Source organism: Aythya marila (assembly GCF_965140915.1).
Source record: "Aythya marila genome assembly, chromosome: 6".
NCBI lineage: Eukaryota > Metazoa > Chordata > Aves > Anseriformes > Anatidae > Aythya > Aythya marila.
Genome location: NC_139047.1, coordinates 20,754,443 through 20,782,067, shown reverse-complemented (window position 1 = coordinate 20,782,067; position 27,625 = coordinate 20,754,443). Strand labels below are relative to the sequence as shown.

At 33.1% G+C, this 27,625-nt stretch overlaps 1 protein-coding gene across 18 annotated transcripts in view; it reads right to left on the bottom strand.

The window, feature by feature from the left end:
- Nucleotides 1-329: 329 nt before the first annotated feature.
- The window catches only part of LOC309879842 (sodium channel protein type 2 subunit alpha), a gene marked incomplete at its 5' end in the record, with an annotated part of 54,902 nt that continues 27,606 nt past the window's right edge, over nt 330-27,625 (bottom strand). For 16 of the 18 annotated variants that reach the window (XM_082764086.1, XM_082764078.1, XM_082764089.1 and 13 more), the window contains 10 exons: nt 330-1,627; nt 2,355-2,625; nt 3,654-3,778; nt 4,809-4,950; nt 6,350-6,403; nt 8,322-8,603; nt 10,665-10,787; nt 15,646-15,819; nt 16,867-17,021; nt 17,618-17,738. In XM_082764086.1, coding sequence (XP_082620212.1) covers nt 426-1,627; nt 2,355-2,625; nt 3,654-3,778; nt 4,809-4,950; nt 6,350-6,403; nt 8,322-8,603; nt 10,665-10,787; nt 15,646-15,819; nt 16,867-17,021; nt 17,618-17,738 — 2,649 coding nt within the window. In that variant the 3' untranslated portion in view covers nt 330-425. Of the gene's footprint in view, nt 1,628-2,354; nt 2,626-3,653; nt 3,779-4,808; nt 4,951-6,345; nt 6,404-8,321; nt 8,604-10,664; nt 10,788-15,645; nt 15,820-16,866; nt 17,022-17,617; nt 17,739-27,625 lie in introns of all 18 variants that reach the window. The other 2 variants (XM_082764090.1, XM_082764093.1) reach the window with 1 other exon arrangement.

Genomic DNA, 27,625 nt, shown 5'->3' with positions numbered 1-27,625 from the left:
TGTAAAAATATGACAAATGTAGCAGTTGAGTTACAAACAGTGAATAGAAGTACTGTTCTACATGTTTTGCAGTACATGAAACACAAAAATGTATAGCTTTGCACGCATTTCAAGCTCCCCGTTCTCCGTGGAGCAACTTTGTCTCTCATTCTTAGCAGTGTCAGCTGTAGTGAAAACAGTAACCTCTTGTCAAGTTTGTTACCCTGATTTGCAGAGTCACAGTTTGATGATGAAGGTTTACTGTTTTGTTATAGGCACTGACCTTAAGTATATATATATATATTTAATGTAGATATACACACACGCGCGCACACGCACACACACGCATATATGTAAAAACTGTCAGTTTGGCATAAACCTCCAGCAGGAGTCCAGTTGACACTTCATTCTCAGACTGTAAACAAGTTGTCCCACAAGCAGAATTTTTACATTTTTATTTTTTTATTTTCCCTGACGTCTTTACCTTTGTAGTCCTTTTCTGCTTTGTCTTTTTCATATTTTTCTTTCTCTGGCTTTGTTACACTGTCATAGGACGGTGGGGAAGTTGTAGAGGAGCTCTCATCTGTTTTTTCTGGAGTGGAGTTCCCATTTAGTTTATCAATAATTATCTCTTTTATAACTGGTCCATCTCCTTCTTTGTTTTTATTTCTGTTATATATACTAGACACCTTTTTAACATTTTGCCTTAAAAGGTGACGTCTGTAAGCACGCTGAATAATGAGAGCAGATACCTCCTCCTGCTTCCGCTTTAATGTTGTTGTGATTGGTTCATAGGAGACTTTAGAAGGATTGGCTGCCATAAAACGATCTTCCATCTGGATTCTGAGGGCATCCATCTCCCCACTTTCCCCCAGGACACGCTTTGTGAAAGCAAACAAGATGTCAAGGCAGTGAATTCTGTCACCGCTTACCATGGGCAGATCCATTGCAATAAGCTGGACTTTGTTTGGTTTTGCTATGAGAAGAGGAGGATCTAATGAAGCTGCAAAATCTGATAGTTTACTGTATTCTATGAATTGTGTTGCATCTGGATCAAACTTCTCCCAGACTTCATAGAACATCTCAAAGTCATCCTCACTCAGAGGCTCAGCACTTTCCTCAGTAGCAACACTGAAGTTCTCCAGAATCACAGCAATGTACATGTTCACCACTACCAGAAAGGATATGATGATGTAGCTGACAAAGAAGAAAATCCCAACGGAAGGGTTGCCGCAGTCTCCTTTAACAGAGCTCCCCGGATGATCTTTGTGAGGGTCACAGTCCGGCTCCCCACTGTTCAGAATTGGGGCTAACAAACCATCCCAGCCAGCAGATGTGGTGATTTGAAATAGGCAGATCATGCTGTTGCCAAATGTTTCAAAGTTGAACATGTCATCAATCCCAACTTCCCTCTTAACATAGGCAAAGTTGGACATGCCAAATATCGCATAGATAAACATGACCAGGAACAGCAGCAGGCCAATGTTGAACAAAGCAGGAAGAGACATCATCAAAGCAAAGAGCAGAGTGCGGATTCCCTTAGCACCTTTAATGAGACGCAGGATTCGACCTATTCTGGCAAGTCGGATGACTCGGAACAAAGTGGGGGACACAAAATATTTCTCAATCATCTCAGCTAAGAACATACCTAGAGGAAAAAAAAAAAAAAAGCTACTTTAAAGCATGTTTGTCCTATCCAGGAGACAAAGGCAATTAAGTAAAAGGAAGGAATCTACTTGTGGCAAGGGGGTTGTTAGTGTCTGTCTAAGTTTCAGTTTTGCCTAAAAAGCCTGGAAAGTGAATTTTCTGTCTTAGGTATAATCAGTTCTGAAGATGAACCTACTCCTTTCTTTCATGGCTTAATTTATGCTCTTTTTTTTTTTTTTTTAACCTGGGGGTATGCACTGTATTCAGTCAAAGCTCTCTCAGGTACATCATATCATAAAGTCTTTATGACTAGTTTTGTCATGACTAATTTGCACATTGGAGAGTCAGTTTTTAGCTGACAGAAATCTGAATGTTCACTGAGACCTTAGTTAGAAAAAGCAAGTAAAAATCCCTCCACCTTCACAGACTCTTCAGTTCTACTAATGAAAGCAAATCTGTGGTTAGTGTATACCACCAGAAATTTCTGTGTACATTTGCATGTGTTAATTTAATGTGCTAAATAGATCCTTTATGACCCTTGATTTTGAAGATGGCAAGTGAACCTAATGGGAGCAATAAAAATCTTATATGAAAAATTTAATGTATTTCATCCTATAAACTATGAAGATCCGAATCAAGTTGTATGAAAAACAGAAAAATTCACATTCTTGAAAAAGGTGTTCCCTTTTCCTTCCACTAGTTTTTTCTTGAAAGGGGGTTGCTCTTACCTACTATGGAGAGAATTACAACCACAAAATCAAAAATATTCCAGCCTATAGTGAAGTAGTAATGGCGAAGTGAAATCAATTTCAGCACAAATTCTCCAGTGAAAAGGACAATGAACACGAGGTTAATCCGGGATAAAATTGTTTCCATTTCTTTGCTCTGGTCATCTGTTTCCACCATCATTGTGACCATGTTAAGGCAGATAAGTATCATGATGCTGATGTCAAATACTTGTTTGGTTACAAAATCAAAGACCATGCCTTGGAATTTGTTCTGCAAAAACAAAAACAGAATACTTCTTATACTCTGAAAATATTTGCTTTTAAAAGTGCCAAATGGGAGAGCAAGTCCATGCAAGGTTTTAGGGGTGCAGAGCAAGATCTGTTCATTTCCACTTAGCCTGTTCTGCTTTTTGTCTCAACCTGTTAGAGCAAATCAGGAAGTGTACCACTGTTGACTGAAGGAATGGGAAGAGAAACACTGAAACAATAATAGCAATAGCATTATAGCAAAAGTGATATTATTGGTATAAAAAGTTGTGTAACTTGATACCAGGCCAGAATACCAACCAAACAGAAACTCATTTTCTCATTCTTAGGTGGCTTTGGAGTATTGACCCCTCAAGGTGTCTGCTTCTTCCTTAAACTCATTGTTCTAGGTAAGATTGTTGGACAGCTGAAGTTGCATGTCTCAAACACTCCATGACAGCAATATCCCTGTTTTCCTTTACTACTTAGCTAATTGTTCATGGTATATGCCTCTCCTTAGAGAGTTCACTACCTGGTGAGCAAGGTGCAACAAATATTCCTTTCCAAACACTGTAGAATTTCAGGAAATAACAGTGATTTCTCATCTTAGAGACAAACTTATTCTATTTTATCCTGGACTCTCCAGGTCAGTCTTTTATTCTGTGAGATTATCTGTATCTTTCTCTTCACGTTAGATGACCACTGCCCCCTTCTGTCTTCAGCAGATGCCAGTACATCCCCATTTCCTACAAAGCCTCTTGGAGAAGAAAAACAGAAAAGGGTTTATCCATGGGAAACACAACCTGCTTAATTATCCAATTAAGGAAACTTTTCTAGGACTCAGGCATTGTACTGTGAAATTTATCACAATAACCTTTCTATAAACTTCATATTTCAGTGTATGTTTTTTAATGAAATATGAAAGATCTATCCATTCAATTAAAAAAAAAAAAAAAAAAAAAGAGAGAGAGAGAGAAATTCTACTTTATAAGAAAACAATAACAAAAAATAATTATTTCCAGGCATATAACCTCATTGTCAAATCACTCTTACCACTGGCCTTGGTATAGGTTTCTGTGGTTTTTTGGATCCCAGTTTTTTCATTGCATTGTAATATTTCTTCTGTTCTTCTGTCATAAATATATCCTGACCTCCAAAGTAAAGATATAATACCAAAACTAATTACTGTCATGTTCACACATTCAGCATTTAACTACAGTATGTTCCTCTGTAATTTAATATTACATTTCTATTTTATTTGTCTACCAAGTTATTTTTTTTTAGTCATTAATGGTTCACATAATGAGCATTACTACCACATACAAGAAACCTTTCCTGCTACCTTGTTAGACTGATAGCCAAGTTTTTCCAGTCATTCATGTTCATTTTTGCTGACATGGCTAAAACGGTTCTTACTGTACCAATGCTGTTAAATAGGTTGCTGATTAGGATTTTAGTGCACAGGTGTCTTACATGTCCTAAACTTTAGATTGACTTTGAGTTACAGATAGACAGGTCTAAAACTGGGGTAAATTTGAGGCTTATGTTGTGTCAAGGGATAGATTGTATGGGTCAAATATGATGGCTTTAATGATAGCAGAAATCTTTGTTGATGTAAACTTCAGAAAAGTAACTGAAATCATGCTATAAAAATTTTTTAATTAACAAACAAACAAAAAACAATTGCTGGAACCTTGACTAGTTCAAATTAACCTTTGTTTGCAGATGCAAATGCTGATGAACAACTGACTGAATTCCAGTATAATGTAACTTGTGCCTATTAATGAATCTGAACTAAGTCATATAGAAACAGTGTCAAAGTCACTGTCTGCTAAAGTGGTTATCGAAGCCCAAAGCCTACTATTCTTGATAGAAAATATTGCTGTGGCCCCAGATGTGTTCATGGCTCTTTTAAGAAACTGAAGAATATTTTCACACACAAAAAGAATTCTTTACTTCACAACTGAACAGACTTGTGAACAAACTTGTGAACTTGTGAACAGACTCATGATTTGTCCCTCTTTGCATGTCAAAATGCTGTAATGAAAAGGTCAAAATCACGTCCACATATTTAACAAGGATTATGTTAAAAAAAAGATTTTTATTCAAAGACCTGAAATAACTTTTGATTTTTCTTGGCCTTATATGAATAAGATATTAATTAATTACAATTAATATTTTATAGCAGTATGGAAACATTTTAAATACTTATCTTCTTTTTTTGTTGGTTGAAGTTGTCTATAATGACACCAATGAAAAGATTCAAGGTAAAGAATGATCCAAATATGATAAAGATGACAAAATAAAGATACATGTACAAGTTGTCCTCATACTTAGGTTGATCTTCTACCTACAAAATATTATAAGGGGATAATATTAATCAAGGGTTCAAAATATTAATGAAGAGGATACTAGATGTAATAAGAAAAAAAGTAAGAGAGAGAGGCAGAGAGAGAGAGAGAGAGAGAGAGAAAGGAAGGAAGGAAGGAAGGAAGGAAGGAAGGAAGGAAGGAAGGAAGGAAGGAAGGAAGGAAGGAAGGAAGGAAGGAAGGAAGGAAGGAAGGAAGGAAGGAAATGAATTTAATTATAAATAAGTATATGTTATTTCAGCTGGAAATTCTACAAACTGCACTCATTTATTAAAAAGACCCAATATATTCTTTTGTATATATGGAGAACTGGAAGCTGATACAATGATTATTCATATGGAGCTTTAAAGTAAATGTACACAAAGATATGTGTTTATGCATGTATATATATACAAAGTTCCTAGAAGAATATGAGACTGAGAGTAGTCACTAGTACTTAAAATTTCAACATTTAAAAATTAAATATTTTATATTATGTTCAGTATATTTTCATGCAACAGAATCAACCATTTTACTGTCACCCAAATCTCCCTGGAACTCTTTCAGTCTTAGACAAGTGTTCTTACATCCAGCTAAGAACAGATGCTTTCTATAAACTTCTAGTGACTAAATGTTTTGTGAAATCTCTTAAAACTGAGGCACATTTTTAAGGAGTATTTTGTTACTGTCTTAATTATTCTAGCTTCTACATTTCAATCAATGTCTGCATCTCAACTGCACGATGCTTGCATAGAAATGCTGAAGTTAATGAAACAGGATATAATATTCTGACAGATGAATATCACTGTGTGATGACTGATTATCACTAATATAACTATAACCAAAGTTGTATAGAACTAGCTTAGGCGTCTGTGTTGCACTTTCTTGTACTAGGTAAACACAGTTTAGAAGTTTTCTAGCCAAAATAATATTCTAAATTCTAGAAAATTTAACAGATGATCTTCAACATTAAAATCTAATTTGACTTAAATAGCTGGATAATATAAGTGCTCAACCTAAATAAACAATGAAATGCATGGCTACAAATTTTAAAACTAGATTAATATATTTAATACATTATAATTACATTATGTAGTCTTACATTATATAATCATGATTATCAAAGGAAGTTGTTAAAAAGCCATTTTCTCTATTTTTCATTAACATCTTAAAAATAAAAGTCCATTTAAATGATTTTAGTTACATTATTTCACTAGAAAGAAGGAAGTGGGATTATTTTTTTCCACCACTATTTCTAAGATGCATGAAGTTACAAAAAAGTTCATTTCTAGCCTTAAAGTACTACATTCTTATTGTTATAATGTAGTTATTTATATTCTAAATTATATTAAATATATCAGAATATAACCAACAGATGATCTTTGAAAGTCTTACACTTACATCTCTTGAATCAACAGCAGCATACATAATGTCCATCCATCCTTTGAAAGTAGCCTAGAAATAAAGTACAGTTGGTTTATCTACCCTATAAAAAATTCAGAATGTGAAAAATGACTAGAGCACCACATTTGGACCTTTGCCTTTAATAAAATTATATCCAAAAATTTATAAACCACATTTAATAACAGGAATAATAAGATATTTTTCAAAATAAAACTGATTTTTTTTATAATTTATTGTTGGGTATTTCAAAAATATTACATTTGGTCTCTGAATGTCTCAGCAAGAGCACAGCATATTTGGAGCTGCAGGTGCTTACTTTGCAGATGAGCAGTGGTAGACTTGGAGATGTTGGAGGTGTTTAAGTACAATCTACTGCAATCACTTGTGGTGACAACCATTTTATCGAGTTTACACAATGAATGGATGGAATTGACAATACAGCTTCCAGACAGATACATGCATCTGAATGTTTTGGCTGTGGCCAAACTGCCATAGAATTTTTAGAAATGTTTTAATCCTACACAACTAAAAGGAATACACTCTGTTCATAATAAAAATATACATTGGTTCTTGAGATGTAAGATTTACAGAAGACTAAATGTGAACTGTGAAACAGCTGTGGTTAACTTTTGTAAAACCTTGGGCTGAGTTCCTGTAGAGACTTTGTCTAGGTAGAATAATGAGTAAAAAAGATTTGACATCTAATTCTAACATCTCTTCTAACATCTCTTCATAAATTGAAGCTGTATGTCACATCATAGACAAGTGATTCAGCAGAGCTCAATCATTTAAGCATTATTATTTGCTTACTTGCTTGCTTGTGTTTTGGGTCAGATACCAGCTATCGGAAGCTCCATTCCAAGCTAAGGAGCTTCTGGCATAAATGAAAGGTACACTCAGTACCTAGAACAAAAATATTTCTCTACCACAGCGCATAGGAAAAGGACTTGAAGGGGAAATAAAATTTATAGATTTTATATAAGTAACAATAATTAATAGAATGAGTATGATATGCAATATAATAGCATCTGTGATGCATCTTAATGTCTGCAAGCATCAAGAGAAAGTGTTATGAAATAATCAGGTCTAATAGTAAGGAACTGTCCACCAGTGACTACCCACATTCGAACACCGTACACAAGACTTACACTAGAGAAGGAATTGTCTCCTTGCTACATGAAATGTTGGGTGCCCCGGTCTCAGATCTTGCATTATTTATGACTTCTTTCCCTAAACCCACTTCCAGGTCTGGAAAATCAATCCCCTCTTAAACAAACACCTGTACTGGAGACCTGCTGTTTTGTTATATTGTTCCTTTTACCATCCAAATACAAACTGGTTCCTTAGAATAGTACAGACATGAAGAAAAATCCACTCTATCTTGACCTGGCTGTTGATGAAAAATGATTTTTCAGTGCCAAAAATTGCCAAGATTAATGGATTTCTGAATGTGAAGGATGTCGCTGTGGATTAGTAATGATATCCAGGAACAGATTATGTGGGAGGCATTGGCAGGAGTTGCTCACATCAGACCAGACAGTCAGTTAGAATGTCTGCCTTTCCAATTGCTGTTTGCCCTCCTGTCTTGCAAGATAACTGAGCTCATAGAGGAGGGGAGAAATCTTCAGTAATTAGAGGGATCTCCAACTCTTTTCCATCATGACAAGAAATGAAATGCATTTCTGATATTTATATTGTGCAGCACTAAAAAGATTCTTGTACTTTTTTTCACTTATATAGACATTTTTATCATCATAATGAGATCATATTCTCTAACCTGGAAAGCTTACTACTATTCAGGCAAAAATTATGGCTAAAAAATGTACTAGAGGCTTTTCAGGCTTCTTTTGTGTAAACTGTACATCACTGCTATATAGAAATTATTCTACTACTTAACAGACTTAAGTAGCTCAGTTGTCCTAGTTTTTTTTTTTAAGAGAGCAAAAAGAAAAAATATAAGTTTACTTACTACTTGAAGCAGAGCAAGATATCCAGCTCCTACATTATCAAAGTTTACTTTCACATTTTTCCATCGGGCACTTTGATTGTTTTTTATGAGTTCCTCACACTGAGTATAATTGTTGACATCACTGACATCAAACATCTCACCAGTTGTGGTATTGACACAGTGATAGAATTTGCCAGCAAACAGATTTACTCCCATGATGCTGAAGATGAGCCAGAATATAAGACAAACCAGCAATACATTCATGATAGATGGAATTGCTCCTACAAGTGCATTTACAACCACCTAGCATAAAAATTAAACAAAATAGTCAGTTTATGAAAAGAAAAAGAAAAATACTTTAAAATGTTAAAACAGCATTAATATGGAATGGACAGTTAACAATGTAAAATTTAAGGGGAAACATTATTTGAGGTTCAATAAAAATCACTAATGAAATTACCAAAGGCAAGAAATGAGAGTTATATGGAAACCAGACAATGCAAAAGTCTGAAAAAAAAGCGAAAACAAAAGAAAACCTGTTAGTAGCAAGATGGGTTCTTAGAATTTGTGTGCTCTAGAGAAAAAGAAAGAAATAAATGTTAAACTCCAACAATACAAATCAAAATCTATAAATAGGAAATAAAACAGAATAAGATAAAAGAATGATGATATGGAAGACTAAATAAAAATATCTGCATGTGAAACTATCATTACAAATGATTTTATTCTCAGAACCTTTACGTATATATTGGAACCGATGTATTTTAGCATCTGCTTACAATGTAACAAAAATAAGCACATTTGATTTGTGGTTTTTTTTTTTTTTTTTTTTTTTTTTTAATAACAGCATCTGCTTCAAATGTTGTTTTTAAACTGCCTGGCTCCCAGTACTTGCTTTTAAACATATCCATTAGTTTTGTTGTTGTTGTTGTTGTTTGTTTGTTTTTTATTTTATATTATTTTTAATTGCTTCATTTAATACAATTGAACTAGTCTATATGAATAAGTGACTGTAAAAAAACAGATGAAATCCACTGACAAAAATTTTATTTAATTACTTATTGTTATTGAACTAAAAGGATACACAGGCAAAAACAAAACAAAGAAAAAAAACATATTTATTTGTGAGACAGCAGTTGATTTTTGTGTAGTGAATATTTTTGCATGGTTTTGAAAATAGTAGAATTTTTCAAATCTATAACTTGACTGAGAATGTTCTAAAATCAATAGAGCTCATTTATGAGATAGGGACTCACATGCTGTTTGCAATGCAAATTATGCAAAACTTAATGGCGATGGTGATGTGTCACAGGACACAGTACCCTGGAATATCAGCAGCCTCTACTCAGACAGAAACTACACAATTTTTTTGGAGACTTAAGACCTATGACTAAACTGTAACATCTGGATATATTTGTGGATATATTTACAACATCTGGATATTTTGAGGTGAAAGATAAAAAAGGAGATTTCTAAGTGACATAACATAACTTGTTAATTATTTGAGCATCTATTTTTCCAGGAAATAGCATAGTCAGCAGACAGCTGGTAATAGTTTGTTTTGTTTTGTTTTGTTTTGTTTTGTTTTGTTTTGTTTGTTTGTTTTGGTTTTGGTCAGACTGGCAGAATATGAAAATAATAATTTCCTCAACAGGAAACGTTCAGCTGTGTAGGAGGAGAGGTAAAATGGCATCAGATGTATTTGTATGAAGTAAAGGCCACTGGCTGCGAAAATGATTTCTCATCTCTTCTGTTCTACATTTCCAGGCCCATCATTATTTCAGGTATTTGTTCAGAGAACCTTTCTTTAATGATACAACTTGTGTTGTGGGATCTTTTTCCCAGACAGATAGATAGGGAACCACAGGGAGGCTTTAGTTTTATCTTTAGTGTCTTTAGTGTCTTTTTCCCACAGTTGTTATCTTCTTTTTTTTTTTTTCTTTTCTTTTTCTGCCTAATCCTGTTCCATCCCAAACTGCTGATAAACTAACAGAGAATGGAACTTACAGAAATTCTTTAAATAAAGTTCTCATCTAAACGAAAGAAAAAAAAAAAAAACACAACACAACATCTCTGTTCTTTTCCTTTTCTATATAGATCCACGAACAAGTAAAAATATTAACAGCCACAGGGCTGGTATACCAACTATTTATTTGAGCAGGCAAATTTGATAAGCTTAAGGTCTAATACCCAAAAGTAAACTGCATGGATGTTGTATGTTTAAGGACATGTTGAAAGGCATTTTCCCACACATTTTTGCATGAGTTCCCACTCTGGAGTTCTTTTGTAGCTCTTTGTAGTCTCATAATTCTACACTGATTTTTGTATACATAGATTAAATCAGGCTACTTTCTTTTATCTCACCCTCATTCCTTCAAATCGTGACAAGGCTCTTAAAGGTCTTAAAGCTCTTAATGTCCGAAGCGATTTAATGGCACCAAGTTCAGAATAGCCCAAAGCATTGGCTATTAAACTAACCAATGAAACCTGTAAAAATAATAATAATAAAAATCAATAAGAAAAGACACTGCAGTTTATTTAAAAAGCATACAGATTGAATCTACAGAAAGATCAACAGTGATAAATGGAGGAATGTTCTAACATAGTGACATTAGAGGCCTGATCCCATGATTTTCATACTTGCTGGAAAGTCATATGAAGGCACACTTGAAAAAGGAATATATGCCATTAAATATCTATTATGGCTGAATGGGGCTTAATAGTCAGATGGAAGCACGCTCTTGGTGGAGGATAAAGTTTTCACAAATGCCTGGAGACAAAAGAGTCATATTTTCATTAACTTTCATTAAGATTCAACTTTCCAAGCAATTTACAGTTCTGAATATGGTAAGATAGTTTATTCACTACTAACATAATTAATATCTATAATCACTAATAACATGCTAAACAATATAGTGGTTAATTAGCTTTTGTTATAAATAATACTTCTAAATCAAAAGTAGATTACAGAACCAATAGCCAGGGTACCTATGAAATATATATTGACAGAGGTGTTACATCGTCACTTGCCTGCCAACTCTCTCCAAAAATTTTTCCTCTTCTAAGTATAGAAAGATATTATAAAATGTGTGGTAGATATTAACAGGTGCTAGCATTACAACAGTAATGAAGGAGAAATTAATCTGTGTTTCTCAAATAGAACTGATTTTTAACTGGTGTTAATGTGAAAAAAAAAATCATTCACTTACTTTTGGCAGTTTTGGAGACACAAATGGGTAAATATCCTACCTTACTCATATTTTATTTCAGTTTTGCCACCAAATGCACAGAAAACACATACATATACATGAACATAGGCATATTTCAGTCCTTAAAAACATCCTCCTAATATTCATTTCTGTACCTCAGCGTAGATGTTGTTCAAATCAATGGCTGTGCAGAAATTGGTGGTATGGCAGTAAGATTTTGCCCACTATTTGAAAAAGTAGTTTCCTACATTACTTGTCTAATAAAAAATAATTAGATGAATCACAAATACAGGAGTTACAAGATCATGTCTCAGCGGACAGTGGGAGAACAGATGGAAAACAACTATTTTGTTACTATATTACTATGTAAATTTATCTCATGCAAAATAGTATTTTAGTTAATTCATAACTCTGTACCTTTCAACTGGATAACTTGTCATGAAATATTAATACATATGAATTCTATGTTACTGGCTGAGGTCACTAATTTAAGTGATTTAATTCCAGACTCTCTGTGGTGTATGGCCCTCCTCACTTCTAACACTGCTTATCTGCTTATCCTTTCATGTAGTTTATATTATGTTTAATTACACTTAATTAGGAATAAAAATAAACCACCAGATTTGGAAAAAAAAAAAAAAGAAAAAAGTTACTATAGTTTTGATTTTCCAGACAGGTATTTTTGACATTCTCTGAGGCAGGACATTGGACCAAATATAGCTTTTTGTATATTTTTATGTTATGATTCTCTGCTAATATCACTTTTTCTGTATATACTTCGTGAATAATTCTTAGTTTATGGTATGTTACTGAAAAATATTCAAAGTTTATTTTGTTTATGTGTATAGTTGCAAGCTGATTTTGTTCCTTTACTTCCTGAATAAGAGTATTAGGTTTCATGCATTTCATGAAAATCCCTTTGAATTCTGGAATTAGTAATTCCAGAAATCAATTAATTACTGAATTATTCAATATTGTCATAGTTTACCATGTTAGAATACACATAAAGACATACTAGACTATCTAATTAAGACAAAGTGAAATCTCTCTTTGCATCTGTTTTCCCAACACATGAGCCTGTTCCCCTTCTTATTTCTTCTTATTATGAGGTCATCAGGGTAGCAGTTTCCTCTTACTCTGTTTTTACAGTGTTTAGTATATTAGTTTAATGTGACTCTGATTCTTTTTTAAAATGTTGTGGCTTAATTAGTCATTCTTAAAAAATATTAAAAAGGTTGAGAGCACAGTTTAATTCAATGAGTTGAACTGTTTTAACAAATAGGGCAGAAATACTTTTACCCATATTTCTGAGCTGAAGAACTATAGAAAATAGAAAAGTATGATTGAAAATAGAAAAATATGATTGACTTTGAATGTCATATACAACAAGCCCAGTTGGGGTGTGCATGTGTGTTTTTTTTTGTTGTTGTTGTTTTTGTTTTTGTTTTTTTTTTTACTTCTGATTGTTCCAAAATTGAATGCATTGGAATTTCAGCATGCATGAGAAATTTCAGTGTTGAGATACTGGAAGGTCAGAGATTTCATCCACTTCCAGATACATTACTGTCCCACAGTAGTTGTCAAATACATGATTTGTTTTAAATATTACTTATTTCCATTTCATTTAGATATGATTTATGAATGATATATACTTTAAAAATAAAGTGTTATAACAAACTATGGGATTACGTAATAAAGTTTGAAAATATATAGCATAAAACAATATCCACCTAAGATCACAAAAGATTATATATTTTAGCAGAAAATGACCTAAATTTAATAACTAGCAAACTCACCAGGTATTCCCAAATGCCCCATCTCCTGCCCAGGTATACTATCTCCTAGCTTGGTATGTGGTAAAGAGAACATACGGTCATTACACGGTCATGTACATACTGTACATCAAAAACTGGACATAATAAAGAAATGATAGATGGCTTCTGGACAAAGGGGTGAGAATAAAACTCAAGGCAGAGTATGATGACTGCTCTACAGTGTCTGGCTGAACTGGTTTAAGGTATTACCGCCTCTGCCAGCTGATGTCCCCAGATAAAGAGATGTCCCTGCTTCTCATCTGCCTGTATGCAAAGTTGAGTATCTTAGCTTAAACCACTGATGAATGTGTTTGAACTAATTTACCAGATTCTAATTTTGGGTGGATAAGGCACAGTTATTTTCCCTTCTACTCCTTGCTGCAGACATTGTTGCACCCAGCAGAAGAGTGGGGTGGAAAGATGGCATAAGGTCTTAAAATGAGGTAGACAGATGTACCCACAGTTACCTGCCATTGCTGTTAACTGACAGAGCTGAAAATTGCCTTTTCTTCATGTAAATCTTCATGTAAAATCTAATTTGGTCACAATGACTGAAAGTAGCTATGGCTATTTCTCACATTGAGAGAGTCAGGTATGCAAGATATTAAAGGTCAAAACCCCGAAGGACTATCAGTGTTTACTCTTGAATAATTTTAGAAGATGGAATTAAACAATTTGATTAACTTTAGTGACTTGTAATGAAGAAGGGCTTGCTAGTGTTCTTTCTTGGAAAATCTGCTGAATCACACCTGTTTAATCTTTCCAAAAAAACAGTATGGAGAGATTCTCTTCTAAGGCAGATAAAATGAATTCATATATTTCTTTTGAATGTTGTCTGATCATGCTACAAGAATTGCTGAATTAGACTTAGGCACAGTAAGACATTTTTTACCACTTTCTGGAACACTGAGTATAATTATTCAAAAGTAGAAGGTTCTGATCTCATTTGGTCATGCTTTTGTTTATAAAATTAAAAATTATGAGAAAAAAGTTGGCAATATAAGATGCTTTATTCTATGATGATGATGATGTTTATAATTCTGAGAGCCTGTTCAGATAACAGCAGCTAAACTCTTATTAAGAAACCACGGAGTATGGCTTAGAATAATCAGTTTAGGTTTACTTTACAAAAAGAATAATTAGAACACGAGTTGTGGTTTATCTAAAATGAATTCCATTCTTAACATAATCCTGGAAAGGAGCATCTGTATTCTACGTTAAGACCCTCTTTAGAAAACCCTTTATACTGCTTAATACTAGTGTATATTTTTAGGACAGAGCTAGAGATTAACAGTATAACAAAACTAACATGAGCAGGTTTATAAACATAAAAAAGAGTTCTTCCATTTTGAGTTATGGGTCAATATAGCTTGTTAGCTTTTTTTTTTTTTTTTTTTTAATCCTCTGAAAATCACAAATCCGACACATTTCAATTATGTATCCACAAATAATAACTGTGGAATGAGATTTTATACAAACTTCTCAAGAAATATGGTAGCTTGGGCAGAAAGCACATTTGGGCATAGACCACGTACATGTCCAGAAATGGACAGTTGCCCTAAGATTACATCTCTCAGTTCCACACTGAGGATATGTATAGCCGGTGAACTGGGTCAGATAAAGTGTGAAGGCAAGAGACCAAAATATTCTGGGAGTAAAACCAACTTTGATCCATTCTGACAACATAAGCAAGGCTTTTGCACAGAAGTACATCAGAACTGGGAAGGCAGCCAAAAAACCTTGTATTGTCTTCTGTCATAAGCCCTGCCAAATCACAGTTGATTTAACTATTGCAGATTGTTAGCCAATTAAAAGTAATTTAATTTGACCAAATAGGAACTGTCTTTTATTTTACTAAAAATGATAACCAGATAGTTTGAGTGGATATAGTTCTGAGAACTCAGGTAAAATCTGGTCTAAATGCATCACTGCAGTTGCAATGCTTGTAGAAGGAACTTACACAAAGTAGTGTTTCATTTGCTAAGGAGTATGACAAGACTGACATTAAAAATAGCATGGAAGTTCCAAAAATAGTTTTTGGTTCTTTGTTTTTCCATAAAATCTCAAGTTTGATACACCAAGAGTATGAAATTATTAACCATGAAGAATTAACAAGCTGATGGCCAGCCACCCTTTTCCTTCTGGTTCATAAATGTACTTTAAACAACACATGCAGACAACTGCAGGCTATTACTCATGCACTGTAACTATACAATGGGAATTACTTTTGCATGTTTGTAAGAAGATTACTTAGTAGTAATGAGGTTTACAACATAAACTTTACAATACAGAGTTTTAAAGTATTAAGGACTATGTACTTACATCAACAATCAGGAAGTCCAGCCAGCACCAGGCATTAGTAAAATATATTTGAAAACCATATGCTACCCATTTTAAAAGCATTTCCAAAATGAAAATATATGTGAAAACTTTGTCAGCATATTCCAGCATGGTCTTGATAGTTTTACGCTGTTCAATATATATATCTTCAAAAGCCTGTGAAAAAAAAATATATATTACTAATACTTCACAGAATATAAATGAAAAAATAAGTATGTCAGAGCTAATCTTTCCCCTTGTTCTTCTGCATCCTCATATTTTACCTATTTCTCATCTTTAGCCATGTTACAAAGTGAAGCAACTTTGTGTATTCAGCCTCCAGTAAGGCATATTGATTAAATATATTCTATTTTACTACTAAGTAGGAAATAAACTCAAAGCAGGTGGTGGGTTTTTTTGTTGTTTGTTTCTTTGCTTCTGTTTTTGTTTTGTTTTGTTTGTTTTTCACTGTGGCATTACAAAACTTTCACATACAAAAAAACACCTCTGTTATACAAAATCTGATCCAGAGATGTATATTCCATTTTGAAAACAGTTCAAGAGTTTGCATTTCTATCTTCCATCAGTAAAATTTTTGTTTAAAATTCAAATTAAAGAGTAATTTGTTTGCTAGAATTTATACTATGTATTTTGATAGTGTAGCAAACGTTCATCTTAAGTAAAGTTGGAAAGGTAGGCAATGTAAATCTTTTTGGAAAATAGTTGTTTGGTTTGATTTGCTGTCACACTCTTCCCTATCTTCTGCCTCCAAAACAGCAACAGAGTTTTGCTTCAATCTTTTTCAATTATACTGAAATGCTTCATTTTTTTCTATGGTCTTTTGTAAGCATAATCCAAAAAGTGGTTGAGCCCCAAAGGAATTAAGGATTAGAAAGCATACATCTAGCTTTATATTCACAGTTAACAAGGGTCCTTTGTACTCAAATTTCTTGACAAACATGTTGAAAACTGGCAAACTGTTGAAGTTGTTGGCTTAAATAAAATTGCAGCAGGTTTACAGGGGTAAACCAAAAGTATCACTTAAATGCATATAAAACTTATATAATTTGGGTCAATTTTAAGTAAATAAATAATGAAATCGTGAAACACGGATAGTTTTATACAACTCCAACCAAAACAGGCCTTTCTGATGCAAATTTAAATTTTGCTGTTGCTCCTCAGGAAATATCTAAGTATTTCAGCATCTGAAGCATTTCTACTTACCAGTGCTCCGCTGCTGAGGAGAATCATGAAGACAATGAAAGTCTCAAACCAATTGTGCTCAACTATGCTGTAGCAGGTTTTTCTAAGATTCCACCAGATTTTTCCTTTGCCATCCTCTATACTTACTTGGCAACATGGAAACTTCTGCACACAACCTGAATGAGATTAAGAAATATTAGAATCTAAATGCAAATTATTTCAAAGTCAATAATTACTATGGTATCAACATTATTAATAGTGACAATGAGTTTTATAATAATTTATACATGTAATACTGAAATTCTCCTTTATAGGATGTTGATTATCTGAGGTTAAATAATAAGGAATTTGCAATGAAACAAGACATACTAGACATAATTATGTATAAACTCTATCCAAAATATATTGATGTTTTTGACTGGTGGTGTCTGTTCTGTTTGTTGATGGTCTCACGGAAATAAGTTGTTCCAAAATTTAAGGGCTCTTTCAAGTAATAGAAATGCATTTTAAAAATGAAAATTTAATGAACAGAAAAGTTAATGAAGTTCCTTAATTACAAGATGTAAGCAGTGGCCAGGCAGACTAAGGTAATCAAAGCCTAGGAAAACCTTGTTTTGTCATCTGATTTCCAGCACTCTAGGCTTAGAGTATTTCCTTTTGATCATAGAAATTATGAAGATACAACAGATTTGAATGTATCAAGAACTTAAATATGCCTGATAATTATGCAGTTTTGCTAATACATCTCTTAAGTCAACAGTTATTCTACAACCTTCTGTAAAACAGGCTTCTGGTTCAAGAGCTTCTTCAGGTTCAATTTCTGCTTGCTCACCCTCTCCGGGAGGGGCAATATCAACTGTGCTGCCTTCAGATGAACTGGATGCATTTAGTTTCTGCAAGTAAAGTTCCACAAAACAATTTTTTCTCATTAGATACATATTCTGTAAAAATTATACTGAATCAAATCCTGCCAGTCAATTAGTTTTGAAAAACATTAAGTTTATGTTGATAAATATGTGTAGTAAGGAGGTGAACATTGAATAGTTCTGTTTCCCAGCTTATCTTCTCATAGGGAACAATCAGAAGTGATTTAGCTACTAACCTGATTGATGCATAAGACTTTTAAATTGAAAGCTCAGTGGTAATACAACTGGATAATACAACTGGAGACCTTGCATATACCACACTCTCAAGTTATTTTATTTCCTTTACTAGATTACACTGCAAATGTGCCTCAGTTTTCTCAGGCAAATGAACAAATGGAAAGTTCCACATACATGGCATGTCCACTGCAGATGATGTTTTCACAAACATACACCATATCTAGATGAAAGAGCTGTAAATGTAATGGCATTTAATAGTAAATTTCTGCACTACTTTTTTTTTTTTTTTTTTTTTTCCAGAAAGCACAGATTACCAGCTCTGAAATCTCTTATTTGCATTCCAATCTCCTGTGAATACTGAGACACCTCGTGAGGTTCCTTCCATCCTGAATTTTTCTGTCTATGTACTACTTTGTATATAGTCAAATGCTATAATCCTCACTCCAAAACAATCCTAGATGTGAAAACTCCAAGAGTTGGAGAGTGATATAAACCAGCTCAAATGAAGTAACTGTTTATACCAAGTACAGTGAAATTTGGATCAAGTCAAACTATTTATCAGTCATGCAAGACTGCCTATAATTTTCTTCTAAGAAAGTATATTTTGAAAGGACAAACCTACTAAAGATGCACACAGCATCCAGCACAAAAACTGGACATAGAGTTTGTACCTTGTTTTCAGTTGCAATATTGTTTGAATCTTAAATTTTTTCATCCCAAATACATTTTCTTTTATTGTGAAACAAGGCTTGTAATCAGAAAGCAACATGAAAAAACAAATACTGAAATACTGAAATACTTTTGTTTTATACCATGGAGCAGTAATTTAGAGGGGGATCCAGGGGGGGATGCATCTCTAACTTAAACACTAAAGTAGAATATATACTGATGTAGCAGAAAGGCTAATCACTGACTCATTTGTGGTTTCAGCTAAGCAGATCTGAACTGTAAGCAGATCTTTGACCTCTACTGGATTTTTGTATACAGAGTTTTTGAGGATACCAAGTACTTTTCGTGTTTAGCTTTCAAGGTAGTGATATTTTATAATGTAAAAAATAAAAGTAAAATAATATTTGTTCAGATCTTTTGAATGATTTTGCTGCAAATAATAGACGATATCTTTTTTAAAAGACATTACTATGTATACTCTCCTTCAGAGACACTGCTGCAAATTAAAACTAGTTATTTAATTCTTTAGTTAAAACCAAGTCCTTTCAGGAGAATACATTGGGAGCTCAGGGATTTTTCTGCCAAAAAATGAAGCAAATGGCACATATCTCTTTATATAGTTTGGTAAGCAATTCCTCTCTCATGTTGAGCTTACATGAGATGAATGACAATTAAAAGAAATTTATGCTGGGTGATTGGTAACTTCAGTTTTAATTTTCAAGAAGCTGCACTTTATGTCCACATGCAAATGTAGTCAATATGAGATCAATCAGAGCTGGATTGTGACTATAGCTGGATTGTGACCAAAAATAAAGGACTTGCTGAATAATAGAAATATTTCTGAGAAGCACACTGACATTAGTTGGAAAACCATTCTTTCCCGTTCTAAATAACATGATCTGTACATGGAAAATCATGCTGACAAATGTGAAAAGATTTGGGTAAATACACTGAGATTTTAATATTTCTAGTGGTTAATTTTTGCTTAGTAAACATGAAAGTGTCTTGTTTCCCTTTTCATACTTCATTTTCTGCTACAATTTCCAAAATTTATGCATCTGAAATATTTACAGCTGTATCATTTCTAGCTGAATAATTTTACTGCTGCTCATGCAGATCAGTAACTCTGAAGCAAAATGTTTTGTACCTTGTATACTGAGAATATTTAAAACTTTGCTTTCTGTATTACTTCTACAGACCAAAATATACATTAATGTACACTGTATTAAGCATTAGTAATATACCACCTTATTATCTACATACAAGACTATCTTTGAAACAGGAAATGAGATTTTTAGATTAATTCTCTTTTTATATATCATGGTAATACTAAAAAAGAAAAGTCTAAAAATTGTTGCTGAAATTATAGGCAGTTTCTTTGTTAAATAAAAAACATATATTGTGAGAACAATAATCTGCCACATCTAAGTTAGGAAATTTAAAATTAATTTATGGCCTGATATATCATCATTAAATTAATGACTGACTTAGTAGTAGCAAAAGTTCATAAAAGTAGAAAAGTTCATAGTAAACACCAATTATTAATCTTCCTGTTAAAAGGCAGCCAGTTCTTTAATGGCTTCTTCTGAAACTCTGTTTCAGATAGTCCTGTCAGCTAAAAAAAACAGTTGCTAAAAAACAAGTGATAGAATTGCAATTTATAACCAGTAAAAACAAAAACTACTATATTTTCTTCATTATTTTTCAAATAAAGCATTATCTTCATTATGTTTCAAATAATCTCAAACAATTGAATAATAAAAAACATTACTAAAACTCCTCTTCTTTGCTCCAAGAGCCTAAATTAGGAAAGAAGCATTGCATTTTAAATAAGGTGACTTTAATGTTCTTTTTTTTTTCCTAGCAATAAAATTAATAAAACTTAGGAAACTCAAAAGACATGGAGGATTACAAAATCTTCTTTTCACCCCAAATATGGGATTATCAGTTTGTAGAATATGCCATGCCCTGTAAATACTTATTTGCATCTTCAATGATACGACATTTTCCTTTACAAGGATACACTTGAAAGCAATTGCTTATGATGCAGCATTCTCAAGGCCTGAATCAGCAAAACAACATGCTTGACTAATGCAGAAGCCTGAGCAATACTGTGGAATCACACACAGAAATAAAGTCAAAAAAATGACCACTTTAATGGTATTATATTTTTCAGAAAATAGTATTATAAATATTAATGTATAGAATATAACATTAAAAAATGCTTCATCACCAACCCAAATACTTGTCTAACATACGTATAATCAGCCTCCATTCCATCCTTTCAGAGCAGTGCATCTCTTTTCAACAGCTTAGATCATTAAAACAAGCTTTGACCAACAGCATGTTAATGTGCCCATTTACGAGAAAATGCATTCGCTTAAGACCCAGTCTTGCTCTCATGTGATTTTATTATAGCTTTCAATAAGAGCAAGAGCAGGCAACAAAAACTTTAAGCTTTACAAACTGCTTCATGATTCAAGTGACAATAAAATAAATAAAGGGATTCAGCCATTACAAATTGCCATTAGTAATTCAGCCATGTGGTTTTATCTTTTGAATCTTTAAAGCTGCACTGTAATTGAGTGACAAAATATAAATTAAGGGGGTTGGTGATTTCCAAGTGATTCTAAACTGAGTTTAGATCTCAAATCTTATGATATTTAACTTTTACATTATATTAAGAAAATGGCTTAAAACCCCTTTTTTCCTAGAGCTCTATTTGACGTTTGAAGCATATCTTGGGTTTAAAAAATAATAAGTTAAATCTGAGACTTTTTAGAATACACAGCAATATGAATTTCTTTTGGCATCACTGGACTATACAGTGGTACAAATGGAGCTATTTGGCTATCCTTTTGAAGCCAGTGAGACTCTGCCTGAGTCTCAGTAGAGAAGGTGTAGGGCTGAAATCTCAATCCCAACAAAATTGTAATACTGTTTTACCAGTATAGTTTGTCTTTTGTAGTTTCATGTAACTTTAGCTCCTGTGTAATACTACTGTCCCTATTCCTGAAAGCTCTGCCAATTATGCTGCAATGGGGATTATTTACACCTATAATAAAAATTAAAAAGATAGGGTAAATATACATGCAATTTTATAAAAACCATGCTGACTACTTCATTGTTACTCTAATTTACACTGAGTGAAGTCTGCCAACTCTGTCACAGACTTGGCTATTAAGAAACACAAATACAACTTTTTATGAAGAATTTTAAAGTTTAAGAAAAGAGTATTTGTTAAATGATCTGTTCAGAGAGAATTTTTAGAGAGGTTATTAAGTATAATTTCAGCAGTTATGAAACTGTTTGCTTTGCTTATAGTTTATAAAACTCAAGATATGCACTGCCCAAATCAATACAGAATGTAGTTTGTAGCATCTTAAGGATTTGCATTACAGTGCATTGCAGATTTAAGAATATAACAATGCAATTTTTACACAGATAGGTATATTGCAATAGTATAAATTTTATTTATTAAAGAGCTGAAGTGTGGCAGTAATCATTACATAAATCACCTAACACATTTCATTAAATATATACATTTATAAGGGCTGAATCAAAAAGGGTTGTTTTTATTTTTTTAAAAACTATGCATGCTCCCTTTTTCCTTTGGCCTCTTTAGAGTATAACATTCCAGTACTTTTATGATCCATACTTCATAACCTGTAGAACATGCAGTTATTGCTAAAGACTTTATTAGACTATCCAGAAAAATCATTAGCGGAGTTAAAAAATGTATGTTGGGGTTGCCAATCCCGCCTGACCATGCTGTGGTGTGAGTCCCATGACTCAGCAGAGAGCAGCTGTGCATGTTTCTACCATCTTGCAATGGATAGGGAAGGAACATAGCTGAATAGCATGCAGGCCAGTCAAAATCCATTAAAAAGTGATTATATATATATATACATATATATGTATAACTTTTTTAGGTAACCTGTGTGAAAGTGGTGACACGTTGCTCTACCTGGTTAAAAAGCACCAGAGCTGCATTCTTGATTGCTCCAGCTTGGTTTTACCCCTGTGAGAAGTAAGAATGGTAGGTAGTGAAGTTCAAAGCACAGGATTTCTAGTTTTCTTCTTTTTGGAATCTCTAATTCAAGCACAGCTTTAATACAATTAAAACATAATTATTAAATATTTTATGATCAGTTGGCAAAAAGGGATATGCATACCACCTGAAATGTTCAACAAACCTTTCTACAGAGCTTGTTAGTTTATTTTAGAGAAATAAGAAATGCAGGAACTAGAGCTAATCATCTGCACTCTGAAACTATGATTCATAAATGGAAATAAAATGATTAATTTCATAAAGACATGGTTAGCAGATTTGGAAATTATTCTATATTTAAAGAGTGCTTAATGCATCTTAATGAAAATTTAAAAAAAAATTATTTTTTTGGTTTAGTGTTCAAGTCCTCATTTAACTGACTATGTCATTATGTCTTTTATTTGCAAAAAATGTACATACAGTAAACAAAATACTTTGAAAATGTATGTCTTCCCATTCCTGCTTCATGTTTTAATAATAGTGGTGTAACTTACAGATGGCAATAGAAGTAAAAAGCTAGTCCATAACATAAAGAACCTGTCACTTTGGAAGATATAGTCCCTGAACTAGTCAGTTGTATAAAGCGGGAATTTAGATAGTTATATACTTTAAAGGAAATGTGGAAAAAAATCTTACAATCAATTGATCAAATCACTACTAGGTGTGTTTTTGCTAAGAAATTCATTGAATCTCCATGGCAATGTTTAACTTTTGGGAAGAAAATAACTCTGTTTCTGTCTTTATACTTCACCTTTTTACATAAGCGGCAATGAAGCCAATCAGAAAATTGAATTTATCCCTTGCTTAGAAGGCTCAGTGGATTAGCTGGTGAAGGATATTTTTTATTTTATTAAAACCACCTGTTGTGATTTCAAAAGTTAATTGAGGAGCCTTACTTCTCTATTCTGAGTTTGTACTTACTGTACATATAACATAGATACAAAGGCTTTTGGAATTCTGCCGTGGTAGAGGCCTGCAGGTATTTGCATTTCTTAAAGAAAGATGTTGTGAAAACAGCTTTCCATAGCTGAAGAACATCTTTGAAATTACTTTTGTGTGTTGAAATACAGAAATTCATTCATCAAGTTGTGATTCAAATGTAATGTATGGTTATTAAGTGGTACAAAAACACAATAGTTATTTATTAAGTGGTACAAAAACACAATAGTTAGGAGTCTAATGTTTGATCTGATTATCATACTCCATGTCATTGATTAACACTGATTTTGTAATAATAATGTCATCCACAAGCTAACTAAAAAAAAAAAGTATCAAATAATCCCCTTTGGTAGGTTTTAATTTTCTTACTATCTTTTAAGTTAATTTTCTTGAATATCTTATTTTTAGAGCAGTAATGTGTTATTTTTGATGGTTATCTTATTGGCTGTTGCACCTCTGTTTTCTGGTAGGAGATACTGACAAAATCCTCCTTCAAAGTACCAGTTAAATGCTCTCTTATTTCAAGTGAACTTTCAGGCAACTGTTATTCTAAAGCAATTAGGAAGTTTTAATGTCTTTAAGATAAATTCTCTTCCTCATCCAAAGCTCAAGTTATGCATATGTAGTTTCCCATTATCCACTTACATTTCATGGGTCATTTTTGCATGGAATCTTAGCATACTTGCTCTGATTTTAGGGTGTTTTAGGATCTATATACAGTAAGAAAATGCTTAATGGAAGTCTCTTAGCAGAACAAACATGTAGATACAAAATAAATAACCAAGTGTAGTATATATAAAAAAGAAAGACATTTTTCATTACCTTAAATGATGTAAGTATAATATTCACTTACGACTACATGTTTCTCACTAACATGTCATGTGGTGAGACCATAAAAGAACTTGTGCTTTCACCATGTTAGACAGCTGCTTGAGTAACTTCAAGTATACAATGTAAATTCGTCACAAAATATTCAAGGAAAAAGCCTTTCTGAAGCTGCAGACATATGAGCTAGAAGATCTGTAGGTTAAGATGTGTCTTGGGAGAAATCAAATGTAATTTGGAAGCCAAAGTAGATTTGAAGAAACTCTTCAGTACAGCATTAGGTTCAGTATTAAAAAATAAATTAATTAATAAATAAAAATCTTAAAGACACAATCTGCTTCTTGCTTTCTGCACTCTATTGCTTATCCTGATCCTTCATCCTGACACTTGTCATACAGTCCTCAGTTCTATAACACATCATGTCTCACACACATGTTGAAGACACAATAACTAAGGTGCAAATGAGACTGTACTGAGACCTAAGCAGAACTTTTTCTTCAAATGCTGAATAAAATGCTACTGTAATATGGGAATCAGAAATTGTAGAAGTGTGTGGGTGTGGTCTCTGGCCAGGCTATCCTTATGAAGAAGACCCTGTAGTCAAGTTATCTTGAAATCTTACACTCATTTTTTCAACTTAACAAATGTTATTGTTACATTTCATCCAAACACAGACTTCCCTAAATTTCTAGTGATATCTATTAGAAGGATTTTGTATATATGTTTGGAACTTAAAACCAGGTTGCAAAATATATACTGGCAGATTTGGAAAGTTGCTTGTTTATTAACTGGCAAATTAATTAGAAGGTATTTTTATGAACAGAAAAAAAAAATCATCCACTAAAGAAACTGTGGTTAGAGTTATTTTGTTCCATAATATATCTGAAAATATAAATTAAAAAAAAATAGTATTTGTTTCTCACTCACCTGCAATCATAATTTCTATAGCAATTACCTGCTCTTGGCATATTTCTCAGGGGCACATTCCTCCCCCTGCTTCTATCATGACCTTAGCTGGACATACTTAAAATAATCATTCAGCTCTTAACATCAGTGTTAGTCAAAAAGACACCAGCAGAAAAAAAAAATGGTTCATTTTACAGTTCTTGTGCAGATCAAACTTCCTGTAACTCTGATGTTAAAAAATAAATAAATAAATTGGAAAAAAAAAAAGTTATTAAAAGGGATATCTCCTGAGGACATTTTAAGTGCTAAGTGGCACAAAAAGTTAAGGTGGGGAAAGGTCTGCCTCATCTCTTACCCCTTCTTTTGCAGACCTGGCCTAGTAGCAAGAATGTTGTCTCAGTGATATCCCTCAAGAAGTAAAATAAAGCAAATGGTGGTGTACTTTTCTAGAGAGGTAACTTAAACACTGCACCAATATATTCTTCACCTTCCTCAGAAGGAAATCAGAAGGCAGCAGGAGGTACAATAGTGCTATTGACTTGATAGGAGGAGATTAAGAATCCTGATAAATACCTGTCACACATCGGAACACCTGTTCATATATTACCAAAGCAGGTGCATTTTTATACTGAGAATAAAATAAAAGCACTTCATTTTTTTTCTAAAAATCATCCAGAAAGAGGGGAATAAAGAACCCAGAACAAAAATGGAAATGACTACAGAATTCGTAATTTTCAGGGCACTGTTTGTTAGCTACCATTGACAATATGCACACTTGCATTGTATGAATATATGTCAAACACTAAACAGTTGTCCATGAGCAGAATTTGAGGGAAACACTACTCCCCAGGTTTGCAATGGTAGTGATTATGATACTATATGGAAATCTTAAGGCTCTACAGAAATCCTATACTTATCCTATCCCCTTTGAAAACTTCTCTGCAATTTCTTAATACATATAACCTCCATCATTTACTGATTGATTTTCCACAATCAATTGTAATTTTCACTTTCAAATTGTTTATACATTTGTTTAATTTGCTTTCTGTTCCTGAAGGCATACCGATACATTTAAAGTTCATTAAAAAAAAAAAAAAAAAAAAAAAAAAACATAAAAAAGGCAAAATTCCTTTTGACTTAATATAGTACTGAAACTTAAGAATGGTCTTAGGAAAAACAAAACAAAGGCAAACAAACAAACAAAACAAAGGCAAACAAACAAACAAACAAACAACAAAACACACACAAAAAACAGGATGATGCTTGAGCCAAGTAATGATGAGAATAAACAGAGCAATTGACTTGTGAAAGCCACCTTAAAATTGGTATGTAATTCAGAACTCTTCAGCACAAGGGCCCTTATGCCATTTTCTTAGAGTTTGCTTACTTATATGGTTCACTTTGAAAGCAGAGGAGTTTCTGCCTTTGCGTTGCATTTTATTTTTTCCTTAGCTATTCTGATAAAATGCATGGTGATAAAATGCACTGTAAGCTGAACCATTCAATCTATCTTAAAGAAGAAACAAAGAAAAAATACCTATGGTATTATGTTATTTAATTTATATCACTCCAGTGACATGATTTATAGTACAGACCTACAAACACTGTAGCAGAGAAAGTGGCAAAGGATGCCAGGGAGTCAGGAACCAGATGAGGATGGCATCTTCTTAACCTCTCAGTTCTGTGCTGAGGCTAACGTGTCATGCAACCACACATTCAGCATCTGCACAGTTTGTAAGCCTTCTTACAAACCTTCTTAATGCATATTACAGAATTCTTAAAAAATTACATATTCAGGAAATTTTTAAGCATATATCTTCATAAGGTAGAGTTATTAGGAAGGCAGACAACACCCATCTCAAAACTAACCACAAGGAAAGCAGAAAATTTAGATTGAAGGTACATTTTAAAGAAATAACATCAGAATATATTAAAAGACTTAGAAGACATTGCTAAAGGTTCATTGGAAAAGACAACTAACTTTCACTAGATAAGCTTACATGAAAAACAGACCCAGAGTCACTCTGAAAGCTTGTTTTTTGATTCTAGTTGATCTCTTAAATTATATCATTTATACTAGCCAGTTCTCTTATATTCTTAAATTGTCATGGATCAATGTTATCCATCAGTATTGAAAATGTTTGTCATTTAACTGAGCAACTCAATAGAATATATTGCTTTTAATCTCATATTTCTTATGCAGAGTAACCGTCTTTACAGTTGCAAATATACACATTCTTTATCTTATGTTCTTTAGCAAAAAGCATATTATAACTGACTGGGTCAT